Source organism: Convolutriloba macropyga, chromosome 14 (assembly GCF_964194025.1).
Source record: "Convolutriloba macropyga chromosome 14, txConMacr16.3, whole genome shotgun sequence".
NCBI classification, from domain to species: Eukaryota; Metazoa; Xenacoelomorpha; order Acoela; family Convolutidae; genus Convolutriloba; species Convolutriloba macropyga.
In genome coordinates, this window is record NC_134481.1 from 44,635,573 (window position 1) to 44,656,889 (window position 21,317).

The window sequence follows — 21,317 nt, forward strand, 5'->3', positions numbered from 1 at the left end:
TCGCTTCGCGGCTATTAAAAAGTATAATACACGTATAATAAAATTCAAAAGTTATTAGCTGCGCTTTGACCTTTACATCCATGATTATCCGTTTATCATACCTTAATAGTAAATCAGGATCAGATCAAGTGAATAAAAATATCAACAATTGTTTGATTATCCGTTCACCCATTCAGAAAAGCCGTAATAAATTACCAAGCATTGTCATTAATACTAATTCTTTGCGGGTACCTTATAATTTTTGTGGTGATGCGATAGGATGACATTATTAGTCGAAGAAATAGGTTTAGAAAACCATTTAATACACTTACCCTCAGGAGTGCTTTCCAGTACATTGCTTGCTTGCACATTCATATTTGTTTCTTCTGTTTGTGGTTGTCTCTCGCTCAAGTCACTGTCCCAGTTATCCTCCATGTCATCTGCTAGGCCATAGCTTCCATACATCGGAGAAAGCGTCGGGAGCTGGTACGCATCTATACAAAACAATCAACAGTTGTTAATTAACCAAGTCAAAATCTCGAATATTCGTTTCAATGGAAAAGGCCGCTTCGGTTCGATAGAAATTCATTATCCAATGACGAATTATCGAGCATGAAGACTCAGACTCAAAGAAAACTTATAATTTCCTATCTATTTATAGAATGAACTCAATTCTGCATAGACAAAAAGGTAAATAAAAAATATAAATAAGAAATGCATCGCACGATTTATTCATTCTTTGTCAAATTGATTCTTGCGAAACTCAGTGCAATTCTCCATTCCCAGAACTTGTAAAATATTCTCATTTTAGCGGAATATCTAACGCTTGCGAACCTAAACACTTAGAAAACATTTGGGAAAAGAAACAAAAACCGCGCTCGCAACCTAAATATAAGAAAGAAAACTTCCATTAGAATTGCTCTGCAGAGAATTATCATACAAATAAACCTTTGAGTGGGTGGTTCGCATTCAAGCAAAGTACCAAATCGAGGAAAAATATTTCTGGAATAGCTGCGAATTAGACTTAGGTGCTGTAGAAAATAGATAGCAACAGACAGAATTGAGTTCATACAGTCATCGCTGCCCCTAAAAAGACTACGCGAAAAATCGTTTACCGATAAAAAAGGATATGGTTTGTTCGATTTCATACAAAGCCTTTTGAATAGGCACTAGTTTCTGTGACCCTAGAAGTAACTTTAATTATACTTGAAGCTTTTAAGTGTCAATAGATGCAAAACAAAAAATGAGCGTCAGACGCTCTAACAACAAAAAAACCAGGACAAGTCAGGAGCCACTAGTTGAGCAATTTTGAAAGCTGAGCCACAAGTGAGACTAAACAAAGTTGAGCCACAAGTTGAGACTAAACAAAAACTTCAGCTAGCAATGACTGGCAATCGATGACTAGCCTGTGCATGTTTTCTCACACTGCGTTAAAATTAGAGTGGAAAAAATTTAAACCGTAAACTCACTCACCTTTTCGTTCCAATGCCTGTTTCGGCCTGACCAAGATCACCACACCAATTTGACTTCAAAAGTCTTCAAAATGAGCGCACATATCTTGAAAGACTTGCGCCCAAATACAATTCAAAATCTTTATGTCGTAAGATCACCGCAATATAGGATTGTAGCTATAAAAAGATGTCACAAGAAAAATAAGCAGAAATCTCTTAATTTGCTTTCCTAACATTTTTAGGACATCGCACACTTTTAAAATCGAAATTCTCAAATAATATCTATAAGGCATCTAGCCTTTTCAACTTAAAGTCACTCCGAAATTTAAATCTACATTGCATGGATAAAGGATGACTAGGACACGCAGCTACAAAAATTGATTTGAAATTGGTTCGAAAGCAATTTACAACACCACATGACCTGCAAATATTCAATAGCATAAACGACCTGTGCCAAATTTCTCTAAACGCTAACGACTACAAGAACTTTGAATTTTGTCAAAGTCAGAGGCTCTGCTTCTATGGTATTGACCTTGTTTAAGAAGACCCAAGGGACTATATTCAACATAACAGATTCAATTGAAAAATGAAAATTACGTAAAATGCACCTTAGATTTTACTTAACATATTTCAACCTTGTTTCGTTGCGCATGAAACGAGTTATTTTGACGAAAATCATCCCAGCCACGTTAAGATTTTGGGTAGTTCCTATTATAGCCCCCCCCCCCCCCAATGAAATTATAGCCCCCCATTATGGTATAATTACCATGATTGGGGGGCTATAGGTTATCTGACCAGTAAGCTGGGAGGGGGGCTATAATGGGAAGGATTTTTATTGAAATGGAAAACTTTCAAGACGATTTCACAACCGATGGTCAAAACAATGTCAAGTATTTTACTATTGTAAAAATTGACGAGAATGGAACACATAAATGATATTTTACACTTTTATGGTGGTTTAAATTCCAATGGACAGTCCATTTTGTAGTTAGGCTAAACAGACCATAGTTGCTGCAAAATTAGCTTGTTCTGATTCAGAGGACATAGATTCTGAATTTTGCTCTGATTCAGAGAGGTTTCAGAATCAATACAGAAACTGTTCTGAAAATGTTCTGATTCAGTTCTGATGCCGACTGAATGTAAGGTACGGAAGAGTTTATTGAACATAGCCGGCAGATTGCCGGAATAGCTGCGAAAGAATAGACCTGCGTGCCATATAATAGAGATAGAAACAGATACAGATCTAAATTGAAAAAAAATCGACGCCGCTCAAAAAACTAGGTAAAAAACATTCAGCGATAAAATAATAAAGCTTTCTAAAATTCATTCCGCAGAAGCCTTTTAATAGGGACCTTTACTGCACAAATGAGTTCCTGTCACCTTAAACAAATTCAAACTAAACTTAAGTTTTAAAGTGCAAAAGTCATTTTATTGAGTGAGGTAAGTCACGTATGATCTAATCACGCAAATAACCTAAAAACTTTTGCTAAAGCGAGTGAGAAATGACGTCACGCGCGCAAATGCGTAAATTTGACTTTTTCAGCTTTGCTGTGTGAACAAATGTAAAACGAAAAAAGAGCGTCAGACGACGAAACAAAAAACATAGCAGGACAAGTCCTGACGTACAATTCAAAGAATTTTCATTGACTAAACAGAAAGACTAGACCTAGAATGGACTATGAATGAATTGAGAAAACCATTTTTAAAAAAATCAGAACAAAAAAATAAGAAATAAACAGAAAATCATGTCAAAATGCCGCATGTGAACAAAAAACCACTAGCGAGAAAGCGAATTTTTGTTCAAACACCGTTTTCTCACTCTACTTAAAAATAAGAGCGAAAAAAATTCACGCCGCAAAACCACTCGCTTTTTCGCTCCATTTCATGTTTCGGCGTGACCAAAATCACTACTCCAATTTGACTTCAAAAATCATGAAAATGTGTGAACAGATCTTAAAAAAAAAGACAGCGCCCCAATACAATTCAAATTCTTTGAATTGTAAAACACCAAGAGCACCGCAATATAGCTTCACTCAGCTTACAGCTTCGCAGCTATAATAATCAAAATTTTATTCATGGGGATAAAGGAAAAATATATGCTAAATGAAGAACGAGCTACTAACTATCAGTTTCGTCCACTTTCTTCTGCACATCTTTTGGTGCACTCATGTCCAAATCAGTGCTACCAAACGTATCATCATCACTTTCATCAACTTTAGCGGCAACAACACCGCCTGACTTCAACTGAGCTTCCTTCAGTTTCTGCTGTTGCAATTCCTCTAGTGCTTCTTGTTCGTCTTCAGAGGAATCGAAATAGGAGCTTCTTGGGTAGTCGCCTGCATCATCTTTGTTATTGGGAGCGAGTAGAGACGCGGTAAGTTTCTCAGTGCCCAGCGAAACGATATCTCCATCTGAACGTTAAAAACAAAGCCAATTTTGTGCAAATGCTAGAGAGATTATGTGCAAAAGTTTATCCCTTTGTTAAGCAAACACACAGCTGACTAAAAGTCACTTTAACACTACTATAATAAAGAACAAAGTTGAGTAGGATAGACAAATAGTTGATTACTCTTAAGCCTAACCGACTTAACTCAGCTCTGTAAATCTTAGGAAGATCTCTAGCTATCTAAAGCTCATCTAAAACGCCTCAATTTTGGTGAAACGTTTTTTAGGGACTAGCAAAGCTCTCAGAGAAGTGCACACACACACACACACATTTAATGCTCTCAGGCTTTGCCAGTTTGCCTTTTCTCTAGGAAAAAAGTAACGAAAATTTGTCGGTGAACAAAAACTCCATAAGAAAGCAACTGGAGTGAAAACATATATAATGAAGTCGGATGAATAGCTCTCAAACGACAGGCCGGTCAATTCAATTTAGAGGGGGTATATCACGCTTTAGCTTTTGATTGTTTGATAAAAAAAATAGAAAAAGGAAAATTAATACATGCTGTAAAATTGCATAATTTCAATTACTACCTACCACTACCGCACCACCGTTCAGTCGCTTATATCAAGCACCCCCTATAAACATGGAAATTAATATAGCAGAAATCAAAACGTCTTTATCTTGTACCCCGCACTTGGAAAAAAATTAGAAAAATACTGAAACATAGCCGGCACATTGCCGGAAAATAGCCACCGTTGACGCGCTTGATGCACATCGGGATTAAAACAAAAAGGAAAAAAGATAAATTGCCCAATTTTTTTCTATTTTTCTCAGAGTCAAAAAGTCTTCTAATTCGGCGTGGTTTTGGTTGGATTCTATAACTCCACTTAATTCAGCTTCTAAACTGAAAGCTAGTAAGCTTAATACCAATGTCAGCTAGCAGATTGCCGGAAAATAGCCACCGTTGACGCGCTTGATGCACATCGGTATTGAAACAGAAAAAGATACATTGCCCAATTTTTTTTTTCTCTTTTTCCCAGTGTCAGAAAGTCTTCTAATTCGGTGTGGTTTTGGTTGGATTCTATAACTACACTTAAATCAGCTTCTAAACTGAAAGCTAATAAGGTGAATACCAATGTCAGCTAGCAAAAACTCTAAAATAAACTTTGATAACCTAATTCTCAATGACTTAATGACCTGGCTTTACCGGTTTATCCCGTCTCCTTTGATTTTGCTCTTTTTGACCTTGACTGTATTCCCTATATTGCGTAATTCACTGAATGAATGGATTTAAAACCAATCAGTTGGAAAGGTGAGTGAGGTAGGATGAACAATGAAAGGATTGGGAAAACCATTTAGAAAAAATCATATCAAAAATCGAAAAAACAAAATCAAAGTGAAATTGCCGAATGTGAAAAAACCACAAGCGAGAAAGCAAATTTTTGTTCAAACATCGTTTTCTCTATCTCTACTTTAAAATTACACGCCACATAATCACTCGCTTTTTTTACTCCACTTCCTGTTTCGGCGTGACCAAAGTCACTATTCCAGTGTGTCTTCAAAAATCGTGAACAAGTGTGAACAGATCTTGAATAAACATAGCCGGTAGATTGCCAGAAAATAGCCGCGATAGACGCTTGAGGTTATCGTGAATTGAGACAACAAAGAAATAAGATAGACAGATTGACCACTAGTCCTTTAATAGACCACTAGACTTTTTGTTTAGATTGGGACTCATTTTTATGAGATACATAAGCTATATAAAGAAAAGCCCCAATGGAGCAACATTAATAATCGGAATCAAAAACTCAAGACTCTAATACTCAAGAATTAGGACATATAAATTTGGCACTACTTAGATGCACACTATTGATATTTAACTCAAAATTTAAAGTTCCATAAGTGAGTTCAGAAGTCATTTTTTTTAGTGAGGCAAGTCACGCAATTGACCTAAGAGCAGAAATGACGTCACGAACACAGAATTTAACTGCAAAGCAGTAGAAGTCACTGAAAAGGCCAATTCCAAGAAGTCAGGTCTGTTATCGATGTGATAATTCTTAAGTATATTTTGCCGCCTAAATTTCTTCGACAAGTTTGAATCATAATCATCGAAAACAAGCTAAACAAAGGTGCACGTGGCGAAACAAACGAAATGATTGAATAAAGAAATTGAAACAAGGATCCTATTTTTGAAACAACAAAACCCAAGGAATTGAAGAAGACGACAACGGCAACTCCCCCGACCGGGACCAGACGGCATTGTCATTTGGCGCTCCTGCAGAGATAAGGATACCACATAGCTGCATTATCAGTAAAAGAAGAACTGAAAGGTCCTCTCCCAGAGCTAGGACAGACCATCTCCAAGTGGCCATTATCTAGGAATCTATGTGAAAGCGCTCACACACGAGGTGTCCATTTAGTACCCCTCTGAGAAATCCGACGCAGATGAAGAAGTACCTTCTCGGAAAAGTACAAAATTAGAGTATTCTAACAACAGCACATTTGAAATATAAGGTATTCACAGAGAACAAGATGGATCTTCACTTCATAGACCGAATCAGTAAACAAAAGTGCGACACAGACGTTGGCAGATATAGTTGAAATGTGCCATTAATGGCTAACAAAAGTTGAGGAACTGGCCTGACAAAACCCGAGGTGGCATGTGTATCGGGAACCGACTGTGACACCCAACAACATCAAAAAGATAAGCCTAGATAAATCTAACTTAATTTACTCATAATCGTTGACGGTAACATTCTCTAACACAACCTCCCTGGTGTTTTGCGACCCCTTCTCCACCCATTGTGTTAATAGTAGTTCAAGCAAATGATACTAGCTACGAAATTTCTGTTTCCAAACTGTTGTGAACTCTACTTTGCTAGAGTGTAAATTGAATAAAAAAAACAAACAAAAAAGAAAATCTTGCACAAAACTGCTTCAAAGCAGTAACTAATTCAGCTTCCGTTTCGTACCTTAATGCACAGCTACCACTGAATTATATATATCAACAATAGATCATCTTGAAAAAAAAAGATCAATTGCAAAATTGTAATATTACAAAATTCGGGTCAGGAGAAAATTTTGCAAAGATTACACCACCCCAGCAGCCAGCCAGTGCAATCCGGCCAAACGGACACCTGTACAGCATCAACAAGTACGACCCAGCAGTGCCCGCCACGAGCCAGCACGGCCCACCAGTTCCCGCCACGAGCCAGCACGACCCCAGTAGGGCCCGCCACGATCTAGCACGACCCACCAGTGCCCGCCACGAGCCAGCACGACCCCAGTAGGGCCCGCCACGATCTAGCACGACCCAGCAGTGCCCGCCACGAGCCAACAAGACCCCAGTAGTGCCCGCTACGAGCCAGCACGACCCAGCAGTGCCCGCCACGAGCCAGCAAGACCCCAGTAGTGCCCGCCGCGAGCCAGCACGACCCAGCAGTGCCCGCCACGAGCCAGCACGACCCAGCAGTGCCCCCCCCCACGAGCCAGCACGACCCAGGAGTGCCCGCCACGAACCAGCACGACCCCAGTAGTGCCCGCCACGAGCCAGCACAACCCAGCAGTGCCCGCCACGAGCCAGCACGACCCAGCAGTACCTGCCACGAGCCAGCACGACCCAGCAGTGCCCGCCACGAGCCAGCAAGACCACAGTAGTGCCCGCCACGAGCCAGCACAACCCAGCAGTGCCCGCCACGAGCCAGCACGACCCCGCAGTGCCCGTCACGAGCCAGCAAGACCCCAGTAGTGCCCGCCACGAGCCAGCACGACCCAGCAGTGCCCGCCACGAGCCAGCACGACCCAGCAGTGCCCACCACGAGCCAGCACGACCCAGTAGTGCCCGCCACGAGCCAGCAAGACCCCAGTAGTGCCCGCCACAAGCGAGCACGACCCAGCAGTGCCCGCCACGAGCCAACAAGACCCCAGTAGTGCCCGCTACGAGCCAGCACGACCCAGCAGTGCCCGCCAGGAGCCAGCAAGACCCCAGTAGTGCCCGCCGCGAGCCAGCACGGCCCAGCAGTGCCCACCACGAGCCAGCACGACCCAGCAGTGCCCGCCACGAACCAGCACGACCCCAGTAGTGCCCGCCACGAGCCAGCACAACCCAGCAGTGCCCGCCACGAGCCAGCACGGCCCAGCAGTGCCCTTCACGAGCCAGCACGATCCAGCAGTGCCCGCCACGAGCCAGCAAGACCCCAGTAGTGCCCGTCACGAGCCAGCAAGAACCCAGTAGTGCCCGTCACGAGCCAGCACGACCCAGCAGTGCCCGCCACGAGCCAGCACGACCCACCAGTGCCCGCCACGAGCCAGCACGAACCCAGTAGGGCCCGCCATGATCTAGCACGACCCAGTAGTGCCCGCCACGAGCCAGCACGACCCAGCAGTGCCCGCCACGAGCCAGCACGACCCCAGTAGGGCCCGCCACGATCTAGCACGACCCAGCAGTGCCCGCCACGCGCCAGCACGACCCAGCAGTGCCCGCCACGAGCCAGCACGACCCCGCAGTGCCCGTCACGAACCAGCACGACCCCAGTAGTGCCCGCCACGAGCCAGCACAACCCAGCAGTGCCCGCTACGAGCCAGCACGACCCAGCAGTGCCCGCCAGGAGCCAGCAAGACCCCAGTAGTGCCCGCCGCGAGCCAGCACGGCACAGCAGTGCCCGCAACGAGCCAGCACGACCCAGCAGTGCCCCCCACGAGCCAGCACGACCCAGCAGTGCCCGCCACGAACCAGCACGACCCCAGTAGTGCCCGCCACGAGCCAGCACAACCCAGCAGTGCCCGCCACGAGCCAGCACGGCCCAGCAGTACCTGCCACGAGCCAGCACGACCAAGCAGTGCCCGCCACGAGCCAGCAAGACCAGTAGTGCCCGCCACGAGCCAGCAAGACCAGTAGTGCCCGCCACGAGCCAGCACGACCCAGCAGTGCCCGCCACGAGCCAGCACGACCCAGCAGTGCCCGCCACGAGCCAGCAAGACCCCAGTAGTGCCCGCCACGAGCCAGCACCACCCAGCAGTGCCCTTCACGAGCCAGCACGATCCAGCAGTGCCCGCCACGAGCCAGCAAGACCCCAGTAGTGCCCGTCACGAGCCAGCAAGAACCCAGTAGTGCCCGTCACGAGCCAGCACGACCCAGCAGTGCCCGCCACGAGCCAGCACGACCCACCAGTGCCCGCCACGAGCCAGCACGAACCCAGTAGGGCCCGCCATGATCTAGCACGACCCAGTAGTGCCCGCCACGAGCCAGCACGACCCAGCAGTGCCCGCCACGAGCCAGCACGACCCCAGTAGGGCCCGCCACGATCTAGCACGACCCAGCAGTGCCCGCCACGAGTCAGCACGACCCAGCAGTGCATGCCACAAGCCAGCACGACCCAACAGTGCCCGCCACGAGCCAGCAAGACCCCAGTAGTGCCCGCCACGAGCCAGCACGACCCAGCAGTGCCCGCCACGAGCCAGCAAGACCCAGCAGTGCCCGCCACGAGCCAGCACGACCCAGCAGTGCCCGCCACGAGCCAGCAAGACCCCAGTAGTGCCCGTCACGAGCCAGCAAGAAACCAGTAGTGCCCGTTACGAGCCAGCAAGACCCAGCAGTGCCCGCCACGAGCCAGCACGGCCCAACAGTACCTGCCACGAGCCAGCACGACCAAGCAGTGCCCGCCACGAGCCAGCAAGACCAGTAGTGCCCGCCACGAGCCAGCAAGACCAGTAGTGTCCGCCACGAGCCAGCACGACCCAGCAGTGCCCGCCACGAGCCAGCACGACCCAGCAGTGCCCGCCACGAGCCAGCAAGACCCCAGTAGTGCCCGCCACAAGCCAGCACCACCCAGCAGTGCCCTTCACGAGCCAGCACGATCCAGCAGTGCCCGCCACGAGCCAGCAAGACCCCAGTAGTGCCCGTCACGAGCCAGCAAGAACCCAGTAGTGCCCGTCACGAGCCAGCACGACCCAGCAGTGCCCGCCACGAGCCAGCACGACCCACCAGTGCCCGCCACGAGCCAGCACGAACCCAGTAGGGCCCGCCATGATCTAGCACGACCCAGTAGTGCCCGCCACGAGCCAGCACGACCCAGCAGTGCCCGCCACGAGCCAGCACGACCCCAGTAGGGCCCGCCACGATCTAGCACGACCCAGCAGTGCCCGCCACGAGTCAGCACGACCCAGCAGTGCATGCCACAAGCCAGCACGACCCAACAGTGCCCGCCACGAGCCAGCAAGACCCCAGTAGTGCCCGCCACGAGCCAGCACGACCCAGCAGTGCCCACCACGAGCCAGCAAGACCCAGCAGTGCCCGCCACGAGCCAGCACGACCCAGCAGTGCCCGCCACGAGCCAGCAAGACCCCAGTAGTGCCCGTCACGAGCCAGCAAGAACCCAGTAGTGCCCGTTACGAGCCAGCACGACCCAGCAGTGCCCGCCACGAGCCAGCACGACCCACCAGTGCCCGCCACGAGCCAGCACGAACCCAGTAGGGCCCGCCATGATCTAGCACGACCCAGTAGTGCCCGCCACGAGCCAGCACGACCCAGCAGTGCCCGCCACGAGCCAGCACGACCCCAGTAGGGCCCGCCACGATCTAGCACGACCCAGCAGTGCCCGCCACGCGCCAGCACGACCCAGCAGTGCCCGCCACGAGACAGCACGACCCAGCAGTGCCCGCCACGAGCCAGCACGACCCAGCAGTGCCCGCCACGAGCCAGCACGACCCAGCAGTGCCCGCCACGAGACAGCACGACCAAGCAGCGCCCGCCTCGAGCCAGCACGACCCAGCAGTGCCCGCCACGAGCCAGCACGACCCCAGTCGTGCCCGCCACGAGCCAGCACGACCAAGCAGTGCCCGCCACGAGCCAGCAGTGCCCGCCACGAGCCAGCAAGACCCCAGTAGCGCCCGCCACGAGCCAGCACGACCCAGCAGTGCCCGCCACGAGCCAGCACGACCCAGCAGTGCCCGCCACGATCCAGCACGACCCAGCAGTGCCCGCAACGAGCCAGCACGACCCAGCAGTGCCCGCCATGAGCCAGCAAGACCCCAGTAGTGCCCGCCACGAGCCAGCACGACCCAGCAGTGCCCGCCACGAGCCAGCAAGACCCCAGTAGTGCCCGCCGCGAGCCAGCAGTGCTCGCCACGAGCCAGCACGACCCAGCAGTGCCCCCCACGAGCCAGCAGCACCCGCCACGAGCCAGCACGACCCAGCAGTGCCCGCCACGAGACAGCACGACCAAGCAGTGCCCGCCAACAGCCAGCACAACCCAGCAGTGCCCGCCACGAGCCAGCACGACCCCAGTAGTGCCCGCCACGAGCCAGCACGACCCAGCAGTGCCCGCCACGAGCCAGCAGTGCCCGCCACGAGCCAGCAAGAACCCAGTAGTGCCCGCCACGAGCCAGCACGACCCAGCAGTGCCCGCCACGAGCCAGCACGACCCAGCAGTGCCCGCCACGAGCCAGCACAACCCAGCAGTGCCCGCCACGAGCCAGCACGACCCAGCAGTGCCCGCCACGAGCCAGCACGACCCAGCAGTGCCCGCCACGAGCCAGCAAGACCCCAGTAGTGCCCGACACGAGCCAGCACGACCCAGCAGTGCCCGCCACGAGCCAGCAAGACCCCAGTAGTGCCCGCCTCGAGCCAGCACGACCCAGCAGTGCCCGCCACGAGCCAGGACGACCCAGCAGTGCCCCCCACGAGCCAGCAGTGCCCGCCACGAACCAGCACGACCCCAGTGGTGCCCGCCACGAGCCAGCACAACCCAGCAGTGCCCGCCACGAGCCAGCAAGACCCCAGTAGTGCCCGCCACGCGCCAGCACGACCCAGCAGTGCCCGCCACGATCCAGCACGACCCAGCAGTGCCCGCCACGAGCCAGCACGACCCCAGTAGGGCCCGCCACGAGCCAGCACGACCCAGCAGTGCCCGCCACGAGCCAGCACGACCCCAGTAGGGCCCGCCACGATCTAGCACGACCCAGCAGTGCCCACCACGCGCCAGCACGACCCAGCAGTGCCCGCCACGAGACAGCACGACCCAGCAGTGCCCGCCACGAGCCAGCACGACCCAGCAGTGCCCGCCACGAGCCAGCACGACCCCAGTAGGGCCCGCCACGATCTAGCACGACCCAGCAGTGCCCGCCACGCGCCAGCACGACCCAGCAGTGCCCGCCACGAGACAGCACGACCCAGCAGTGCCCGCCACGAGCCAGCACGACCCAGCAGTGCCCGCCACGAGCCAGCACGACCCAGCAGTGCCCGCCACGAGACAGCACGACCAAGCAGCGCCCGCCACGAGCCAGCACGACCCAGCAGTGCCCGCCACGCGCCAGCACGACCCAGCAGTGCCCGCCACGAGACAGCACGACCCAGCAGTGCCCGCCACGAGCCAGCACGACCCAGCAGTGCCCACCACGACCCAGCAGTGCCCGCCACGAGACAGCACGACCAAGCAGCGCCCGCCACGAGCCAGCACGACCCAGCAGTGCCCGCCACGAGCCAGCACGACCCCAGTCGTGCCCGCCACGAGCCAGCACGACCAAGCAGTGCCCGCCACGAGCCAGCAGTGCCCGCCACGAGCCAGCAAGACCCCAGTAGCGCCCGCCACGAGCCAGCACGACCCCAGTAGTGCCCGCCTCGAGCCAGCACGACCCAGCAGTGCCCGCCACGAGCCAGCACGACCCAGCAGTGCCCGCCACGAGACAGCACGACCAAGCAGCGCCCGCCTCGAGCCAGCACGACCCAGCAGTGCCCGCCACGAGCCAGCACGACCCCAGTCGTGCCCGCCACGAGCCAGCACGACCAAGCAGTGCCCGCCACGAGCCAGCAGTGCCCGCCACGAGCCAGCAAGACCCCAGTAGCGCCCGCCACGAGCCAGCACGACCCAGCAGTGCCCGCCACGAGCCAGCACGACCCAGCAGTGCCCGCCACGATCCAGCACGACCCAGCAGTGCCCGCAACGAGCCAGCACGACCCAGCAGTGCCCGCCATGAGCCAGCAAGACCCCAGTAGTGCCCGCCACGAGCCAGCACGACCCAGCAGTGCCCGCCACGAGCCAGCAAGACCCCAGTAGTGCCCGCCGCGAGCCAGCAGTGCTCGCCACGAGCCAGCACGACCCAGCAGTGCCCCCCACGAGCCAGCAGTACCCCAGTAGTGCCCGCCTCGAGCCAGCACGACCCAGCAGTGCCCGCCACGAGCCAGGACGACCCAGCAGTGCCCCCCACGAGCCAGCAAGACCCCAGTAGTGCCCGCCGCGAGCCAGCAGTGCTCGCCACGAGCCAGCACGACCCAGCAGTGCCCGCCACGAGACAGCACGACCAAGCAGTGCCCGCCAACAGCCAGCACAACCCAGCAGTGCCCGCCACGAGCCAGCACGACCCCAGTAGTGCCCGCCACGAGCCAGCACGACCCAGCAGTGCCCGCCACGAGCCAGCAAGAACCCAGTAGTGCCCGCCACGAGCCAGCACGACCCAGCAGTGCCCGCCACGAGCCAGCACGACCCAGCAGTGCCCGCCACGAGCCAGCACAACCCAGCAGTGCCCGCCACGAGCCAGCACGACCCAGCAGTGCCCGCCACGAGCCAGCACGACCCAGCAGTGCCCGCCACGAGCCAGCAAGACCCCAGTAGTGCCCGACACGAGCCAGCACGACCCAGCAGTGCCCGCCACGAGCCAGCAAGACCCCAGTAGTGCCCGCCTCGAGCCAGCACGACCCAGCAGTGCCCGCCACGAGCCAGGACGACCCAGCAGTGCCCCCCACGAGCCAGCAGTGCCCGCCACGAACCAGCACGACCCCAGTGGTGCCCGCCACGAGCCAGCACAACCCAGCAGTGCCCGCCACGAGCCAGCAAGACCCCAGTAGTGCCCGCCACGCGCCAGCACGACCCAGCAGTGCCCGCCACGATCCAGCACGACCCAGCAGTGCCCGCCACGAGCCAGCACGACCCCAGTAGGGCCCGCCACGAGCCAGCACGACCCAGCAGTGCCCGCCACGAGCCAGCACCACCCCAGTAGGGCCCGCCACGATCTAGCACGACCCAGCAGTGCCCGCCACGCGCCAGCACGACCCAGCAGTGCCCGCCACGAGACAGCACGACCCAGCAGTGCCCGCCACGAGCCAGCACGACCCAGCAGTGCCCGCCACGAGCCAGCACGACCCCAGTAGGGCCCGCCACGATCTAGCACGACCCAGCAGTGCCCGCCACGCGCCAGCACGACCCAGCAGTGCCCGCCACGAGACAGCACGACCCAGCAGTGCCCGCCACGAGCCAGCACGACCCAGCAGTGCCCGCCACGAGCCAGCACGACCCAGCAGTGCCCGCCACGAGACAGCACGACCAAGCAGCGCCCGCCACGAGCCAGCACGACCCAGCAGTGCCCGCCACGCGCCAGCACGACCCAGCAGTGCCCGCCACGAGACAGCACGACCCAGCAGTGCCCGCCACGAGCCAGCAAGACCCCAGTAGTGCCCGCCGCGAGCCAGCAGTGCTCGCCACGAGCCAGCACGACCCAGCAGTGCCCGCCACGAGACAGCACGACCAAGCAGTGCCCGCCAACAGCCAGCACAACCCAGCAGTGCCCGCCACGAGCCAGCACGACCCCAGTAGTGCCCGCCACGAGCCAGCACGACCCAGCAGTGCCCGCCACGAGCCAGCAAGAACCCAGTAGTGCCCGCCACGAGCCAGCACGACCCAGCAGTGCCCGCCACGAGCCAGCACGACCCAGCAGTGCCCGCCACGAGCCAGCACAACCCAGCAGTGCCCGCCACGAGCCAGCACGACCCAGCAGTGCCCGCCACGAGCCAGCACGACCCAGCAGTGCCCGCCACGAGCCAGCAAGACCCCAGTAGTGCCCGACACGAGCCAGCACGACCCAGCAGTGCCCGCCACGAGCCAGCAAGACCCCAGTAGTGCCCGCCTCGAGCCAGCACGACCCAGCAGTGCCCGCCACGAGCCAGGACGACCCAGCAGTGCCCCCCACGAGCCAGCAGTGCCCGCCACGAACCAGCACGACCCCAGTGGTGCCCGCCACGAGCCAGCACAACCCAGCAGTGCCCGCCACGAGCCAGCAAGACCCCAGTAGTGCCCGCCACGCGCCAGCACGACCCAGCAGTGCCCGCCACGATCCAGCACGACCCAGCAGTGCCCGCCACGAGCCAGCACGACCCCAGTAGGGCCCGCCACGAGCCAGCACGACCCAGCAGTGCCCGCCACGAGCCAGCACGACCCCAGTAGGGCCCGCCACGATCTAGCACGACCCAGCAGTGCCCGCCACGCGCCAGCACGACCCAGCAGTGCCCGCCACGAGACAGCACGACCCAGCAGTGCCCGCCACGAGCCAGCACGACCCAGCAGTGCCCGCCACGAGCCAGCACGACCCCAGTAGGGCCCGCCACGATCTAGCACGACCCAGCAGTGCCCGCCACGCGCCAGCACGACCCAGCAGTGCCCGCCACGAGACAGCACGACCCAGCAGTGCCCGCCACGAGCCAGCACGACCCAGCAGTGCCCGCCACGAGCCAGCACGACCCAGCAGTGCCCGCCACGAGACAGCACGACCAAGCAGCGCCCGCCACGAGCCAGCACGACCCAGCAGTGCCCGCCACGCGCCAGCACGACCCAGCAGTGCCCGCCACGAGACAGCACGACCCAGCAGTGCCCGCCACGAGCCAGCACGACCCAGCAGTGCCCACCACGACCCAGCAGTGCCCGCCACGAGACAGCACGACCAAGCAGCGCCCGCCACGAGCCAGCACGACCCAGCAGTGCCCGCCACGAGCCAGCACGACCCCAGTCGTGCCCGCCACGAGCCAGCACGACCAAGCAGTGCCCGCCACGAGCCAGCAGTGCCCGCCACGAGCCAGCAAGACCCCAGTAGCGCCCGCCACGAGCCAGCACGACCCAGCAGTGCCCGCCACGAGCCAGCACGACCCAGCAGTGCCCGCCACGATCCAGCACGACCCAGCAGTGCCCGCAACGAGCCAGCACGACCCAGCAGTGCCCGCCATGAGCCAGCAAGACCCCAGTAGTGCCCGCCACGAGCCAGCACGACCCAGCAGTGCCCGCCACGAGCCAGCAAGACCCCAGTAGTGCCCGCCGCGAGCCAGCAGTGCTCGCCACGAGCCAGCACGACCCAGCAGTGCCCCCCACGAGCCAGCACGACCCAGCAGTACCCGCCACGAGCCAGCACGACCCAGCAGTGCCCGCCACGAGACAGCACGACCAAGCAGTGCCCGCCAAGAGCCAGCACAACCCAGCAGTGCCCGCCACGAGCCAGCACGACCCCAGTAGTGCCCGCCACGAGCCAGCACGACCCAGCAGTGCCCGCCACGAGCCAGCAGTGCCCGCCACGAGCCAGCAAGAACCCAGTAGTGCCCGCCACGAGCCAGCACGACCCAGCAGTGCCCGCCACGAGCCAGCACGACCCAGCAGTGCCCGCCACGAGCCAACACAACCCAGCAGTGCCCGCCACGAGCCAGCACGACCCAGCAGTGCCCGCCACGAGCCAGCACGACCCAGCAGTGCCCGCCACGAGCCAGCACGACTCAGCAGTGCCCGCCACGATCCAGCAAGACCCCAGTAGTGCCCGCCTCGAGCCAGCACGACCCAGCGGTGCCCGCCACGAGCCAGCAAGACCCAGCAGTGCCCGCCACGAGCCAGCACGACTCAGCAGTGCCCGCCACGAGCCAGCAAGACCCCAGTAGTGCCCGCCACGAGCCAGCACGACCCAGCAGTGCCCGCCACGAGCCAGCACGACTCAGCAGTGCCCGCCACGAGCCAGCAAGACCCCAGTAGTGCCCGCCTCGAGCCAGCACGACCCAGCGGTGCCCGCCACGAGCCAGCACGACCCAGCAGTGCCCCCCACGAGCCAGCAGTGCCCGCCACGAACCAGCACGACCCCAGTGGTGCCCGCCACGAGCCAGCACAACCCAGCAGTGCCCGCCACGAGCCAGCAAGACCCCAGTAGTGCCCGCCACGAGCCAGCACGACTCAGCAGTGCCCGCCACGATCCAGCACGACCCAGCAGTGCCCGCCACGAGCCAGCACGACCCAGTAGTTCCCGCCACGAGCCAGCACGACCCCAGTAGGGCCCGCCATGAGCCTGCGCGACCCAGCAGTGCCCACCACGATCCAGCACGACCCAGCAGTGCCCGCCACGAGCCAGCACGACCCAGCAGTGCCCGCCACGAGCCAGCACGACCCAGCAGTGCCCGCCACGAGCCAGCACGACCCAGCGGTGCCCGCCACGAGCCTGCAAGACCCCAGTAGTGCCCGCCACGAGCCAGCACGACCCTGCAGTGCCCCCCACGAGCCAGCACGACCCAGCAGTGCCCGCCACGAGCCAGCACGACCCAGCAGTGCCCGCCACGAGCCAGCACGACCCAGCCGTGCCCGCCACGAGCCAAAACGACCCAGCAGTGCCCGCCACGCTCTAGCACGACCCAGCAGTGCCCGCCACTAGCCAGCACGACCCAGCAGTGCCCGCCACGAGCCAGCACGACCCCGCAGTGCCCGCCACGAGCCAGCACGACCCAGTAGTGCCCGCCACGAGCCAGCACGACCCAGCAGTGCCCACCACGAGCCAGCACGACCCAGTAGTGATCACCACGAGCCAGCAGTGCCCACCACGAGCCAGCACGACCCAGTAGTGATCACCACGAGCCAGCACGACCCCAGTAGTGCCCGTCACGAGCCAGCACGACCCAGCAGTGCCCGCCACGAGCCAGCACGACCCAGCAGTGCCCGCCACGAGCCAGCACGACCCAGCAGTGCCCGCCACGAGCCAGCACGACCCAGCGGTGCCCGCCACGAGCCTGCAAGACCCCAGTAGTGCCCGCCACGAGCCAGCACGACCCAGCAGTGCCCGCCACGAGCCAGCACGACCCAGCCGTGCCCGCCACGAGCCAAAACGACCCAGCAGTGCCCGCCACGCTCTAGCACGACCCAGCAGTGCCCGCCACTAGCCAGCACGACCCAGCAGTGCCCGCCACGAGCCAGCACGACCCAGCAGTGCCCGCCACGAGCCAGCACGACCCAGTAGTGCCCGCCACGAGCCAGCACGACCCAGCAGTGCCCACCACGAGCCAGCACGACCCAGTAGTGATCACGAGCCAGCAGTGCCCACCACGAGCCAGCACGACCCAGCAGTGATCACCACGAGCCAGCACGACCCCAGTAGTGCCCGTCACGAGCCAGCACGACCCAGCAGTGCCCGCCACGAGTCAGCACGACCCAGCAGTGCACGCCACAAGCCAGCACGACCCAACAGTGCCCGCCACGAGCCAGCAAGACCCCAGTAGTGCCCGCCACGAGCCAGCACGACCCAGCAGTGCCCGCCACGAGCCAGCAAGACCCAGCAGTGCCCGCCACGAGCCAGCACGACCCAGCAGTGCCCACCACGAGCCAGCACGACCCAGTAGTGATCACCACGAGCCAGCACGACCCCAGTAGTGCCCGTCACGAGCCAGCACGACACAGCAGTGCCCGCCACGAGTCAGCACGACCCAGCAGTGCACGCCACAAGCCAGCACGACCCAACAGTGCCCGCCACGAGCCAGCAAGACCCCAGTAGTGCCCGCCACGAGCCAGCACGACCCAGCAGTGCCCGCCACGAGCCAGCAAGACCCAGCAGTGCCCGCCACGAGCCAGCACGACCCAGCAGTGCCCGCCACGAACCAGCACGACCCAGCAGTGCCCGCCACGAGCCAGCACGATCCCAGTAGTGTCCGCCACGAGCGAGCACGACCCAGCAGTGCCCGCCACGAGCCAGCACGACCCAGCAGTGCCCGCCACGAGCCAGCAAGACCCCAGTAGTGCCCGCCACGAGCCAGCACGACCCGGCAGTGCACTATAAGAGCCAGCAAGATCCAGTAGTTCCAAGCCCGTCCTAGCAGTGCCCGCCACGAGCCAGCTGCCCCCGAAGGTTACTTAAGTGCCCCCCCCCCCCCAAGGTCACACAAAGAGCCCCCCCCCCCAAGGTCATCAAAGTGCCCCCCAAGGTCGCTCAAGTTGACCACACCTGACTCCAAAGTCACACAAAGTGCCCCCTAAGGTCACCAAAGTGCCCCTTAAGCTCACCCAAGTTGACCACACCTGGCTCCCAAGGTCACACAAAGTGCCCCCCAAGGTCACGCAGAGTGCCCACCAAAGTCACCAAAGTGCCCCCCCCCAAGGTCATCAAAGTGCCCCCCAAGGTCACTCAAGTTGACCACACCTGACACCAAGGTCGCCAAAGTGCCCCCCAAAGGTCAATCAAATTGGTCAAAATAGCCCCCCAATAGTCACTCCATCAACTCCAAAGGTCACCAAAATTGGACCACCTAACCGTATTTTGTGACACCAAAAGCCGTTAGAGTGGATTTTGAAAGCTCCTTCACACTCAACCACTTTACACAAACGGCTGCTCATTACAAAGTTTGAGAAAATGAGGAAAAATTTGTCAAAAATAAAAGCGAGTAACGACAAGCAAAACATCAGTAGCACCGTCAAGCTTTTTAAACAACGATTAAAGACAACGCAGCTACTATTTCGAGAGCTCAAAAAAACAATTTCAGATGATTGGAACCTGAAATAATCTTACAAACATATCAAGAGTTCAAAAAGCTGATGGAACAAGCTGAAGTACTCGTTGACGTCATGACGCAATCTGAAAGCACTCAAGGGGTAGAACCTCTCGAAAAAGCGGAAGAACTCACGTCGATGAAAATTGAAATTATGCAAACCGTCAAACAGCACGAGATCACGAAGAGACAGCTTCGGTCGAGAGCAAGCAGTCGCTCATCAGTACACAGCCACCTATCAACCGCTTCCAAAGCTGAAGGTAGAAAGGAGAATAGAAATAGTGATAATCAGCACAACAAAGAGTTCCGTTTGGGCACACTTTTGATGCAGCCAAGAACCAAGAAAAAATTGAAGACCAGCCAAATAATTTTGTCAACTCGACCAACAGCGTACTTTACGAGCTGAGAAACAGAAACATTCAAAGAGTTGTATCATTTAATGAGGAAAAGCAGAACAAGGATAAAAACCCAACCGAACCAGACAAAACGTCACAACTAGATCAACCCGGAGTTTCTGATATTTTTCAGCATCAAGGATCAGGCGATCATAATATCTCAAAAGAAAATCGAAAATCTTTTGTCTCTAGCCACAAGATAACTACGCCGACAAGTCAATATCATCCATTCGACGCCTATAGGAAAGCTAACGAGGCCAATTTTGAGCCCTCATACTATCAGTCAATTTTCCGTGCTGATCAACAACAGAAAAATCATTCTCCATTGAGACAAGAAGACCCTAACAGACAGTTGGACAAAAATGTTGACAATAGACCAACTATGATCATTTCCTTGGATCATTCGCCTACAAGTAGCGCTATGTCACAAACAACAAACGAAGCCTAAGGTCCTCTAAATAATAGCCCTAGTCTTCAACTAACAGAAAAATGCGTTCGCGATGCAAACAGCCTACTGCCGAATCAACAAAACACCATAAGGAATTCTGAGAATGAAATAGTGAACATTAACACCAACAGTTATCAAGCGTTCTCAAACACCAACACTATTAGGACAAATCAAGTCGAATCCAGCAATGAAATGCCGGCTCCCCCTTTAACAACCAATTGACCGTATTTCATTGGGAGCAAAGAAACAGGCAACATGAATCCAACAAACACTTCTCCACTAAGTAAGAACAGCTATCAGAAAACAGATCGGCCTTACATTGCACAAGCTAACGGATCAACAGCTGCCACGGAAATTTTTAGTGTGCCAGTTGAAACAAAAGGCTTCGATACGAACCGCAGCAAATATGTTGCCCCTGGAGCCATGCCAGATCAACAAAATGCTCTCACCAATAACTTCCAAAACACAACGCTCGGTCGTGAACACTTTTATAACGCGACTGACGCAGGAAGAAATCCTGAAAACCTCGTTGAACAACAAGGTAACTACGCTACAACCCAACCAGCCCTCAATGGTTACTACGTGTATCCAGGCGAATATCAGAACTACCAGAACCACAATCAACACCAGCCCTTCTTTCGAAATAACCACCGCTCGGTCAAGCTCCCAGACATTCGCGTAAAAAAGTTTGACTGAGATCCTCTGAAATGGAATGAGTGGTCTAGTATGCTTTCATCAATAATCCACAATAATCGCGACATCTCGGACATTGAAAGAATGAGCTACCTGCAGTCCCTAGTCATTGGTTTAGCAAAAGAGGCTGTATCGGGATACTTGTGCAACCCAGGTTTTTATCACGAAGAGTTGTCGGAACTGGAACGCCGCTTTGGAAACCCGCAGCACATCGTATCAGCCTTAACCAAAGAACTAGAGCTATGGCAACGACCACAAGCAAGCGATCACGCGACTTTGATCAGCTATGCGTCCTTTCTACGCAAACTGGTTCAAACATTCAACGCCCATGATTCTATGCCGATTTGAAGTCAACATACTTAGTTCGGATAGCACGGGATAAATTACCATGGTCTCTGAAAATGAAGTGGAGCGAACACCTTGTGGA

At 56.3% G+C, this 21,317-nt stretch overlaps 1 protein-coding gene across 2 annotated transcripts in view; it reads right to left on the reverse strand.

Moving 5' to 3' along the window:
* The window catches only part of LOC142353605 (uncharacterized), a 105,847-nt gene that overhangs the window by 13,274 nt on the left and 71,256 nt on the right, over nt 1-21,317 (reverse strand). For both annotated transcript variants that reach the window (XM_075405891.1, XM_075405892.1), the window contains 2 exons: nt 3,554-3,841; nt 312-473 (listed from right to left, as the gene is read on the reverse strand). In XM_075405891.1, coding sequence (XP_075262006.1) covers nt 312-473; nt 3,554-3,841 — 450 coding nt within the window. The remainder of the gene's footprint in view (nt 1-311; nt 474-3,553; nt 3,842-21,317) is intronic.